This window comes from Podarcis bocagei, assembly GCF_964188305.1.
Source record: "Podarcis bocagei genome assembly, chromosome: 5".
Lineage (NCBI taxonomy): Eukaryota > Metazoa > Chordata > Lepidosauria > Squamata > Lacertidae > Podarcis > Podarcis bocagei.
In genome coordinates, this window is record NC_138129.1 from 54,327,099 (window position 1) to 54,338,951 (window position 11,853).

Genomic DNA, 11,853 nt, shown 5'->3' on the forward strand with positions numbered 1-11,853 from the left:
TTAAAGCAGCAAAAACTAAACAATGGAAACACGTGTAACTTCTACATGTCTGCATAAGCTTGCCTAAACAAAAATGTTTTAAGCAGGCATTGGAAAGAGGACAGTGAAAGTCCCTGCCTGGTGTCAATAGTCAGGGAATTCCAAAGTGCCACACTAAAAGATCAGTTTCTTAGAGAATGAGTACTGTATGGCAGATGTAGCAGTGCCAGTTCTGCAGAGCAAAGCACTCAAGTGGGCATATATAGGGTAAGGCGATCCCGCAAGTAAACTAGTCCCAACTTGCTAAGTTCTAATAGTAACACATTGAACTTGGTCCGATTTAGAGGCAGGCCTGCTGTAAAAGTGGGGGAAGGGAGAAGAGAACACTCCCTTAAGCTCTTTAGAAAAAAAAGGTGAGGTGTAAATGTAATAAATAAATTAGAATGGAATTTCCATCTATGGCTTAATTTTCACAAAAGTAAATTATAACCATGAACATCACATAGGCGTTTACACAGTTCCCTGTTCTTGGGCTACTAACAGCCCCACCATTGATCATTCTGAGCAGTCTAGTTTATTTACCATGAGTAAGATATTTAAAGGAAGTGGGTAACAGCTTTTCTTCTTTCTCTGCATTAGTGAGACAGTTATAACCGGCCTCAGCTGAGCTCCCAGGACAGGTAAGAAGTTCTAGCTTCTTTTCATCAGGGAGGTATTGTCACTTTGCGGTTGCCACTCCACCCTTCCACTCTGCCCTAAGCAAAGCTCCTGTGCCTTTATTGACCGAATGGCAGTGGAAACCTAACAGTGACAGCAATAGTTTTATCTAATGCTGCTCACGCCAAAGGTAGAGGAGCTCTCTCTCACACGCAGCAGCTCCAGCGCTGGGCTGGCCATGCAAGTAGCCTTTCATCTCTCCATGTGTCCCGGCAGCTGTCTTGCTCAATATTGCCTGTAATTCGGAGACTCACAGTGCAAGTCTAAGCATGCTTACCCAAAAATAAGGCCCTTTGGTTTCATTGGGACTTACTCCATTGTACGTGTGCCTAGGATTGCGGCCTATGGAAAGTCATCTTATGCTGCCTGCTATGTTTTTGTGGGCCTCCAAATCCGAGTTACTCTCTCGTCTCCTCCTATTTACCTTCCTAGGTCACCCCCTGGTTCACCTCCACTGTTGTTTCTCAGTATCTCTCCAGACATGAGTAGTAGTATTAGGGCTGCCATACGTCTGGAATTTTCTGGAAATATCTGGGATTGGGCTGTCAAAAATAGTGTCTGGGAGCAAAGTTTGAAAATTGGTCAAAGTGTCCAATAGCAGCCCATATCAGAATTGTAGATTTTTTGTGAGTTTCCCCCCCAAATAGCTTAAAATGTTTTTGGGAGATTTTGCTCAACAGTTTTTGTGTTTGGTTTTCACTTTTTGAAATATGGCAACCCTATTAGTTGTAATCCCCGGCAACGGTGTAAAAGCTGAGGCTTGCTTTGCTACCACATTAGCAGTTCCTGCCCCCTTGAGATTGCCATTACCTGTTCACTCACTTTTTACAGAACACCCATATGATGATGATGATCTCAGCTCATTGCATTCTAGTGTTTTCTGTGTAGTCCTCTATGGTTTCTTCCATACCCAGTTTTCTTGCAATTTTCTTTTGGTAATAAAATTCAGTGGCAGCACCAGCTTGACCTGTGCGGACAGGCACTGCAGGACTGAGGCTTTTAACTGTTCTTGTGCCTTTAATTAAACCCTTCCTGTTTTATTGCTTTCCAATGAACAGGAGTCGGGGATTAGTGATAAATTGCATACATATCCTCCACTGAAAAGCCTCTCTTGTCTCATGCAGGAGGCTCTAATTACTGCTTTCTTCTCCTCATTTCTTTTAATTGTAGTGAAATCTAGCCTCACATGGGAAGCACTCAGTTCAGTAGTGTTTTATTGACACCTTTATTGGCTGTATACTTTTTTATTGGGTACATGTCACCTCCAGGTTCTGACACCTCCCCCCCCCTTGCCTATGCATGCCAGTTGCTGGGGATCAACCCTGAGAGAGGACTGTTGCTCTCATGTCTTGCTTCTGGGTCTCCCATGAGCATGTTTGGGAAACAGCACACTGGACTAGATGGGACATTTGCCTGATCCTGCAGGACTCTGATTATGTTCCTATCACAGTAAAAAGACAGGTCCTTGATCTTGTTTAGTTCTTATGCCTATTCTATTCTATTCTATTCTATTCTATTCTATTATTTATATATATACTTTTATTGTGCTTTAAACAGATAAATATAAATAACCAAAATTACAAAAGAAAAATCTTTAATAATAATAATAATAATAATAATAATGGAAAAAGCTAAAAAAAAATATCAAAGTACATGGCATAAAACATAAGCTATTATGGGAAAGAAAAAAGGAAATTTCCTCTAGGAAGGGGCCACTCACATGTTGCACACATGCCAACACTCTCTGGAAAGATTGCAAAATATGTTGTGCGGTGGGACTCCTTTTCCTGTATAATTCTGCTGCTAGGCCATGGAGAACAGTCATTTATTTGGATCACCAGAAAAGAACTGTTGCCCCTCAAGCTGATGGGTAATTGTGAAAATGGAAAGATCTGTGGCTAGAAAAAGGTTAGATTATCTGGATGTAAGTAATGGGTACAGTTAGTGGCCCTTGAATAAGTCCCTTGAATAAGGCAAGCACACACTATCAAAACGGCTTGTGCACAGCCAGGGCTTTTTTCAGCCAGAACTTGCCAGTACTCTGTTTCTGCACCTCTCAGGTGGGTGCCAGAAAACAAAGGAGGCAGGTGTGGTGAGTTCCAGCCACCTCTTTTTCTGGAAAAATAGCACTGTGCAAAACCATGGTGAAGTAAATGACCTTTCTGATATGTGATTGATTCTTTGTGCCAGCTACCAACTTTTAAGCAGGGCCAGCTTGACAAACTACTGTGTAAAATCACCCAAAACCTTAGATGTCGTCAAGTGATGTAAAATGCTAACTCCACTTGCCCCTGCTGTATAGAAGTGACAGCAGCACTAGGACCCACCTGGATGGCCTGTCCCACAATGCCACATTCTGAGGGAAGACCCCTTCCTCAGACTGAGGTCCAGGGTGCTCACACTGCCACCACTTTGTCAACAATGAATGGGTGAGCGAGAACCCTTCCCTCAGAATAATGCCTGGAGTGCTCTTACAGTTACTTTGTTAGCAGCAGGTGGGTGATCAATTGAGCAGTTGAGCAGGTGAAGGCGGAAGGGAAGAAGAGTGGTGAACAGATCGTACAGTAGCTCCAGTGACCTGCTGGCTGACCAATCATTCACAGGCAGCTCTATGGGCGGGAGATTTGGCCCACGATTCACCGCCTCTCCCAATTTGTTGCCTGAGCCCTGTGGCTCAATGCAGCTCCTGGTAGGTCCAGCCCTGCACTTAGCTTCCCATAATCAAGGTGGCAGGAGAGAAAAGAGAAGTGATATTTTCCTCCCTGGGTGTTATTTCTCTCTGTGTCTCAGCTGGTGCCTGCATGAGACACAGACAAGGCAGCCATGACAGTCTCCTACACCTTGAAAGTGGCCAATGCTCGCTTTGGGGGCTTCTCCAAGCTACTTTTTCGTTGGAAAGGGAGCATCTACAAGCTGCTCTACAAGGAGTTCATTGTCTTCGTCTTGCTTTACGGAACACTAAGTGTCATCTACCGGTAAGTTGACAATATCCTGTTTAATGGAATGAAACCTCTCCAAGGGGACATAGTTAAAGACGTCTGAAATGGTTGAAGAACGTAAAATCGCTGTTCTTTTTTCAGGAGCATTCAATGTTGTGGTACTTTTGCTCTCAACTTCCAGAGCTTCATTACCAATCTGCTTGCCCCCCTTTAAACCAACCTCAGAATTAGACTGTTTAGTGGGGAGGAAAGCTCCCAGGGCTGACTTTCTTGCTGGGCCTTTCTCTCCATTACAATTGCATTCCACGCAGCCCACCAGGTCATTTACATGGGGATGGCTCTCCAGGCTTTCTTCCCATCACAATCATTCTCTTTCCAGACCACCAAATGAGCTGCAAGGAGACCAAATACATGGTGCTCCCCACTCCCCTGCCAGCCCTGGAGCAAAATTTGGCAGTGTGCAAGGGGCAAATTTGGCAGTGGGAGGCAGACTGAATACCTGCAGTGGGCTGCACAGATGGCCTGCAAAGGGCTATGGGTTGCCCTCATGTGTTTCAAATATTTTGTTTTTAATATTTTGTTGGGAGCCACCCAGACTGGGCCAACCCAGTCAGATGGGAGACATATAAATAAAATAATAGTAATGGTAATAATTCAAGTAAATAAATCAAATTGTTCTAACATTCAGGAGAATCTGTTTCCCCTGAACATCATTAGTTGGCCAGGATGGGTGAGTGGGGTATTGTTGGATTCTGCTGAGAAGGGTAGAGCTTAGATTACAGAGACTGCCACATTCATGCCTAGAGGCTCATGCCCTGCAACCCATAAATGACTTAAGCCCCAAATATCTGAAAAATCACCACTGTCCCTACACTTGATGGAGTGTTTAAATCAGCAGAGTCCTCTTGGTAGGGCTTTGAGGGGTGCCACCTTCCCAAGAAGGCATTATCTGTAGCAGCCCCTAAGATGTGGAGGTCCCACCACACAGGGGTGTGTCTGGCATGTTCTTTATATAGCTCTTAGCAAATGCTGAAGATACACCTCTGTACCTGGTCTTTGATACCAGTGCTGTGTATTTTTGGGACCTACCCTAATCCTGTGACTGCAATTTGTTTTAGTTGTTTTTAATACAGAATTTTAAATAGTTGTAACAAGCCCTGGGACCTGCTGGTGAAATCTATTGGAGGTGGTATTAGTGTTGTGTTGTTGTTGTTGTCTTAATATTCCTTGTATCCTTGAAATAATCCTATTGTTTGCCATAGTGACAGTTATTTTGGTACTTAACCAAGCAGAGGGGTTGCTTTGGCAGGGACAGAGAAGAGCCCTGGCTCCTGTTTGATTGAAGAAGAATGTTTATACCATGAGAGAGTTCAAGCCTGTTATTCTTCCCCATCTTCTGTAGGCACCTTCTGAATGTGGATCAGAAACGTCTCTTTGCAAAGGTGGCTGAATACTGCAACCGCTCAACTGACCTCATCCCTCTGTCCTTTGTCCTAGGTATGATTATGTACCTGCTCTTGATAGGAGGCCTTGTTGCTATGGCTTCTTGATTGCTTGCTTTAATTAAGGCCAGATGCATGCATTTGGTAAAAGCCCCTTTAATCTTCCGATTGCACAGAATACCAAATTATTTCCCATTGGGAGGTACCACAAATCAGTGGCAGAGCTCATGGTATGCACCGAGGAGTGAATGAGGAGTCAGATGATCTGAAGGACTCTTGCTATAGACCACTCTAAAAGTCTTGCTCTGAATTACTGCGGAGGCTGACCCTGATGTTTGTGTGTGTGCGTGTGTGAAACTGAGATTGATGCAGCAAACACCACATCACGAAAAAAGAAATGTGAGTGGTGTCACAAAACGAAAAAAGGGAAGTTAAAAAGTAGGAGGTGGATAATTCAAATGGAAAAGGAAGTGACAGTTTGACAGGTGAGAGTTTATGTCTAAATGACGTACAGCTAGGGCTGCAAAAATGCACAATGAACTTGCCTGACTCTCCTGAGTAAACAGACCTAGTTTTCACATTAGAAGTCTATATCAGAAATGCAAGCCTAAATAGATCTGCTTAAAAATGATTCCCTTGTGAATTTTCATTGCCTTTGCAAAACTTTACTGTAAAAAGGTCAACTGAAGTAAAATTGCAGTTCTCCCTAGCCTGAATTAGGTGTGGACTTGCTATTCCTAGAAGGAAGGCATTGGAAGGAGTAAACAATGACTCTCCACGTAGGCCATGTGTTCTTTTGAGCTTCCAAGAAGCCTATATCATGCCATAGCAAGCATTGGAAGGGAAGGGTAAGATGGGATAACCCTTCTATTAGGCAGATGGGGCAGCTGCCCCAGGCAGAAGATGCAGAGGTGAGGTGTTGGAAGGCAGAGATCTGTGTGTACCATGGGGCCTGCCCTGCACTTCCTAAGCTAGCCTTCAGGCATGGTTGAGGTTGCTGGCACATCAGTACTGTTGTCAACTCTGTTTCTGTACATGCAATATGCAGGTGGGGTGGGAAGAGGAAACCTTTTGTTCTTTGCCTGGATGGGAAACATACCATTTTTCTCCCTCATAGGAAAGCTTCAAGAAGGGGAAATGGGAGGGCTGGCGGGAAACCCAGTGGTTTTGAATGTGTTGATCTTTTGTTAATATGTGCAAATATAGATAAGAGCGAGGGTTGGTTTGCCTCCATGCCTGCCAGAATCCCTGAATATTGATAAATATAACTCTTTGCACTTCCCTGTTTTGTATGGCTGCTGTTTGGTTTTTGATTCAGCCACAGCCTGAAAAATGCTCTTATTTCTTTCCAAGAGTGTTAACTCTTTTAAAAAGAGTGAAATTTCAGCAGATAAGATCGGTACTCAATTGAAGATTATGACAAATCCTAAGCACCCTGGCAATTTCCTAGAGAAATGGTTCCCACCATTAACATGTGTGGACTCTTTGAAGAATTTTTGTAAACAAACTGCCTCTAAATTGTGATTGCAGACTTCTGCACTAAGTATTAAAGAATTTTATTTGCCTAACAAGAAATAGCAAGCTCTGAGGTACACAGTATACTGAAACTTTTCATTACCAAATTCTAAATGTAAAAAATAATTTGACAACTTCATAAATCTTTAGTTTTGTAGCTTTCATAAATGTTTTTGCTTCTTTTGTAAAGATGACCAACCAACAAAAAGGGGAATGAAATTTTGTCTTCTGTCATACAGATAACTTCTTTAACAATTCCTTAACAAAATTATTTGACAAGTTAACCAACTCCTAGAGCTCAAATGGGTAGAATGTTTCTGCTCTCAGTGCCAACGTGCTAAAATGGCAGCAGTTCATTATGCCTGATGACCTTGCCTCATGCTCTCTCACTGTTTCCAATCCTCATCCCTCATCCCTCTTCCACCTCTCTCTCCTGGCAGGTTTCTATGTCACACTGATCGTGAACCGCTGGTGGGCGCAGTATACCAGCATTCCTCTGCCAGACCAGCTCATGTGCGTCATTTCCAGCAATGTGCATGGGAAGGATGACAAGGGCCGCATCTTGCGCCGCACTCTCATCCGTTACGCCAACCTCTCCTCTGTGCTCATCCTGCGCTCGGTCAGCGCTAGAGTCCTTAAGAGATTCCCCACTATGGACCACTTAGTTGAAGCTGGTGAGTTTAACTTGGGGAAATGAACAGGATGGTCTGGGAGTCTACTTTTATTAGTCTTTCGAAGGTGCCACAGGGATCAAGAGATTATTCCACCAGAACCTATTACTGATTGGTGGCCCCTGAAGCTCTTCCCAGTATCAAGGAGCAGATGGAGAGGCAGTGCTCCAACTTTCCCTTGCTCTCTTGCAGGCTTCATGACACAAGATGAGCGCAAGAAGTATGAGAGTCACCACTCAGACTTCAACAAGTATTGGATCCCTTGTGTGTGGTTCACTAATCTAGCAGCCCAAGCCAGGCGGGAAGGAAGGATCCGGGATGACGTGGCGCTCAGATTGCTCATAGATGTAAGTATTGCAGTGAAATTGCTTGACCAGCTATGCAAACGTGAAATAACCACCTGTCTTTCTCTGTCCAGGAACTGAACCTCTACCGCTCCAAATGCAGCATGCTTTTCCACTATGACTGGATAAGCATCCCCTTGGTGTACACACAGGTGAGCAAGGAGCACTCCACACCCTCTGGATACTCTTGCAAATCTCAATGCTCATCTCTCAGTAGTTTTGTTCCTACAAGTAGACTAAAGGTTACTTTTCCCATACACTTTCTCAATCTCTCTTGGTGCATCTCCACAGCACAACTCTACTTAGTTTTATTTAGCATCTCATTTTTTTATTGCACAAGAAAGGAACAAGTTTCCAGCTCCAAAATATTTGATGTTCGTTGGGAAACAGCTGACTAACAAGCTAGGAAATAGATCAGTTTGTGAAAGTGCCAGTTTAATTGTTTTTGAATTGGTAGGGTGCGCAGGACATGCTAGCGCATAATGTGCAGACCTCCTGTACTGTAGGAGAATGTTTTGGTTTCTGCAATGAAAAACATAGTTCCATGATGCTCTCTTGAAACCCTGGCAAATGTTTAACAGCCGCTTCTCCACAGGTGGTCACCATCGCTGTCTATTCCTTCTTTGCTTTGTGTGTGATTGGGCGTCAGTTCCTACAACCTGTGGACCCAAGTCAAAACAAAACAATGACAAAAAAAGATGAGGACCTAGATCTGTATGTTCCCTTACCCACTCTTCTACAGTTCTTCTTCTATGCTGGTTGGCTGAAGGTGAGGATGTTGGCTCCCATTTTCCATGCAGATGGCTTCATTGACTTGATCTTCAGTCTTCAAATTACAGTGGTACCTCGGGTTAAGTACTTAATTCGTTCCGGAGATCTGTTAACCTGCAACTGTTAACCTGAGGTACCACTTTAGCTAATGGGGCCTCCCGCTGCTGCCATGCTGCCAGAGCATGATTTCTGTTCTCATCCTGAAGCAAAGTTCTTAACCCGAGGTACTATTTCTGGGTTAGCAGAGTCTGTAACCTGAAGTGTATGTAACCTGAAGCGTATGTAACTCAAGGTACCACTGTATAAGATATGGGGTGCTGAGACAGAGTTGGTGTGAGCATCAATGAGTCCCATGCATTCTTTGAACCAGATGGGAAGATTCAGGGGCTCAAGAGGCTGTCACCATCCGCAGATTCTGTCCCTTCTGGATTTTACAGTACTGTAAAGAGAAGTGGGCTGTGGGTGTTCTTCCATTCCAGCCTCGATTCCACTTTCCCTGCCATTGAGTCAGCATCCTGACTGAGCATGTGCAATCCTCATTGGGCTGGTTTATTGTGGTTCCTCCCCTTATGGTCCCTACCCTGAAGGTCTTTTAAACCTTTGCACATTGTAAGGTTCCCCCAGCCTGCTGTTACCTCTCCTTGTAGCAGGGTGGTAATGATTTGCCTACATAAACACCACTCACAGCCTAAATGCTGGAAATAAAGGGAGCAAAGACTTGCAACAGAAGGTGCAAGCCAGATGCTCACCTGAAGAAATAAACTGTTCTGATTGTGGATGCTCAGTCCCCAGCCTTTCTGTTGAGTGCGGAAGGTCTGCAGAGGACTTCTTGTGCCCACTGGACTAGAATACTCCATAAGATCAAGGGCCCCATTAAATTGTAATGGGGGGGGTTTCGTGCACATGAGGATGCTAAAGGGTTGCATGTGCAACATGCCACCCACCCCATTCACAGTTTGAACATTTGTGTGTTCAGACATGAACATGGCTAAAATACAGCAGCTTCACTGTTCTGGGTTGCAAGCACTGTTTTGTGTGTGTGTGCATACTGTCATTTTGGATAGGAACCAGCACCCAAAGAACTAGCAAGCGTATTAGTATATGCAACACAGCAGCTCAGCTACCTAATACTTTTTAATCACATCAAAGCAGAATGCTTTGCAATGTTTGTCTGTTTTCCAGAGAATGCCATTGGCAATGAAGACAAGCTAGATGAGACTGTGTTTAGAAGGGCTGCCTGCTAAAATTTACAAAAAAGGATAGCTCTAATGGCACTCAGTTGCCTCCCACATTCAAATATGGAATATTCATATGCTACACCTTTCTTTTCCTATAGGTGGCAGAGCAGATAATTAATCCCTTCGGAGAGGATGACGACGACTTTGAAACTAACAAATTGATAGACAGGAACCTTCAAGTGAGTCTTAAAACAAAGGCCTAGTCACACTTCACACAGGTATATCCAGCATACAACTTGGCGTCCTGGGTGTTTGTGTATTATTTAATATAATGTTTAATGACTGCCATGCTGGCCTGAAAAATCTGGTAAGCTATTTGTCATCTATATTGTTCTACATCTGTGTATACCTTCTTTCCCATTTCTGCTCTCCAGTCTGAACCTTTATCTTTCTCTAAACTTTTTATGCAAAGCAATGGATGCAGAATAGACCATATATCAAAGAATCAATTGTCTTTACTTACATGCTGAATATAGCGCCCTGAATATTCATTTGTCTATTAATGCTCCCCTTCCCACACTTTTGACAGGATACTTTCTTTGATAGTACACACAATCCCCTTCTAGGCTTGGACATAACCCAGTTCACCTTTTATTGGGACAACCAACTGGCTTACTTCAAATCTCTAGTAACACACAGAAAAAGTGGCACTTGGAGGCGATTTGTCCTTTTTGTAGTATCATGAGGAGCACTCCAAGATCTTGTTAATTGGACCTTGTCCCCCCCCCCCCTGGTTATTAACTGATTTTTGTTTGCATTTTACAGATTTGCAACTTTGAGACTTTTTGTACAAAGCAATAAATAAATGTAATCAATCTTAGTAATAAAAGGGTACGACTGTTGATCTGAGACAGAAGCATTTTTATTTAGCTGCCTCTTATATTGCTGTTCTTTTGATACTTTTCCTATTGAGAACCTTGTGTTAAAGCACAATTGTAATTAAAGCAATTACAAGTCTTATGCAGGTCTCCTTTGATGAGAAATATTCCTTTGTCTGCTCAGGTGTCTTTGCTTTCAGTGGATGACATGTATCAGAACTTACCACCAACTGGAAAAGACAAATACTGGAATGAATCTACAGCTCAGCCCCCATACACAATGGCCACAGTGGCAGAGACCTTGAAACCTTCCTTCATGGGTTCTACCTTTGACATGCGGTAAGTTCAGCTATGTGCCATGGCAAAAGGCTGACAACCTGAGCATGTCCACTTTGCCAGATACAATCTTTTCCTTCAGCTATAAGGGAGGGGGCCATTTTCCTGGACTGCATTTTACCATCTCAGCCTTTACTTAGAGAGTTTACAATTAGCCCTGAATCCAGTGTTAAGAGGGAATATTTGCACAATGCATAATGAACACAGGATGCATACTGTGAGCAACACAGGGCCACATCCAAAAATGGCAAAGTGGCCTAATCCAAATCCTGGTTAGATAATGGGCCCAACCACTTTTTAGAAATACAAGAACCTACAACAATATGAGATCATTTGGTTAAGATTGAATGCATGCATCCACCCCACTGTTGCATCATTTTCCTTTGAATTTCATATTAGAAAATCTGACCATTCTGATGGTATGGACCAATTTCAGTGCTTCAATCAGGCGTATGTTTACTTCACCCAGTCTGTTCCCCTTCTGCAGGATGAGTGATGACCCAGAGCAGAGCCAGCAGGTGGAAGCATCACCCAGCATGAGCCGCATTCAGACACCCCTGCTCAACCGCTTCCTCACTGCGGCTGCCTCTCCTGCAGTCAGCCTCAAAAATTTTGGCAAGGGCAGTCGGATTCAGCATCCCCAGCTACTGCGCCTAAGGACAGAAGGCACTTTCCCCTCTTCCAGCCCCAGCTTCTATCGCAGGGAAGATCCTGAAGCAGTTGGTCGCATCGATGAAGAAGACATGGAGGATGAAGAGACCAGGCTTAGTGAAACCTCCTCCCCTGGCTCCCACCTCAAAGTCCCCCATAAGAACACAAACGCTGAGAATTTGAGAAAGGAGCTGCCCAGTATTATAGTGGTGGAGCCCCCAGATGAGATCAGTATCAGTGACCAGCCATCTAGCTAAGGCCCAATCCTTTTAAGGCAGAATTTAGGACTAATGCCCCACTCAAGCCACATGGGTTCAGTACATTCAAGAGAAACTTGCCCTATCTAAACATGCATACATTAAGGGATAAAAACACTAAGGCCAAAGATTTGCAGCTGCCCATTCTCATATTGAAAGCCACGTACTCGAGAAA

The 11,853-nt window shown here is 43.7% G+C and overlaps 1 protein-coding gene across 2 annotated transcripts; it reads left to right on the forward strand.

Annotated features, from left to right (window-relative positions):
• Nucleotides 1-626: 626 nt before the first annotated feature.
• On the forward strand, nucleotides 627-11,853 carry BEST4 (bestrophin 4). 2 transcript variants are annotated; one of them, XM_081193201.1, is made up of 10 exons: nucleotides 627-659; nucleotides 3,487-3,671; nucleotides 5,038-5,132; nucleotides 7,033-7,266; nucleotides 7,456-7,610; nucleotides 7,682-7,759; nucleotides 8,203-8,376; nucleotides 9,715-9,795; nucleotides 10,619-10,773; nucleotides 11,258-11,853. In XM_081193201.1, the coding sequence occupies exons 2-10, from the start codon at nucleotides 3,520-3,522 to the stop codon at nucleotides 11,676-11,678; spliced, it is 1,545 nt and encodes a 514-aa protein (XP_081049327.1). In that variant the 5' UTR covers nucleotides 627-659; nucleotides 3,487-3,519; the 3' UTR covers nucleotides 11,679-11,853. The 2 variants fall into 2 exon arrangements, with proteins under 2 accessions (XP_081049327.1, XP_081049326.1); XM_081193200.1 differs by lacking the exon at nucleotides 627-659 and having other exon boundaries at nucleotides 2,864-3,671.

Bases quoted from the DNA above. Each gene is read 5' to 3' on its own strand.
- BEST4 (XM_081193201.1), top strand. From the start codon at position 3,520: ATGACAGTCTCCTACACCTTGAAAGTGGCCAATGCTCGCTTTGGGGGC. The intron at 8,377-9,714 runs GTGAGGATGTTG...CTTTTCCTATAG, and splicing joins TCTATGCTGGTTGGCTGAAG to GTGGCAGAGCAGATAATTAA. The intron at 9,796-10,618 runs GTGAGTCTTAAA...TTGTCTGCTCAG, and splicing joins TGATAGACAGGAACCTTCAA to GTGTCTTTGCTTTCAGTGGA.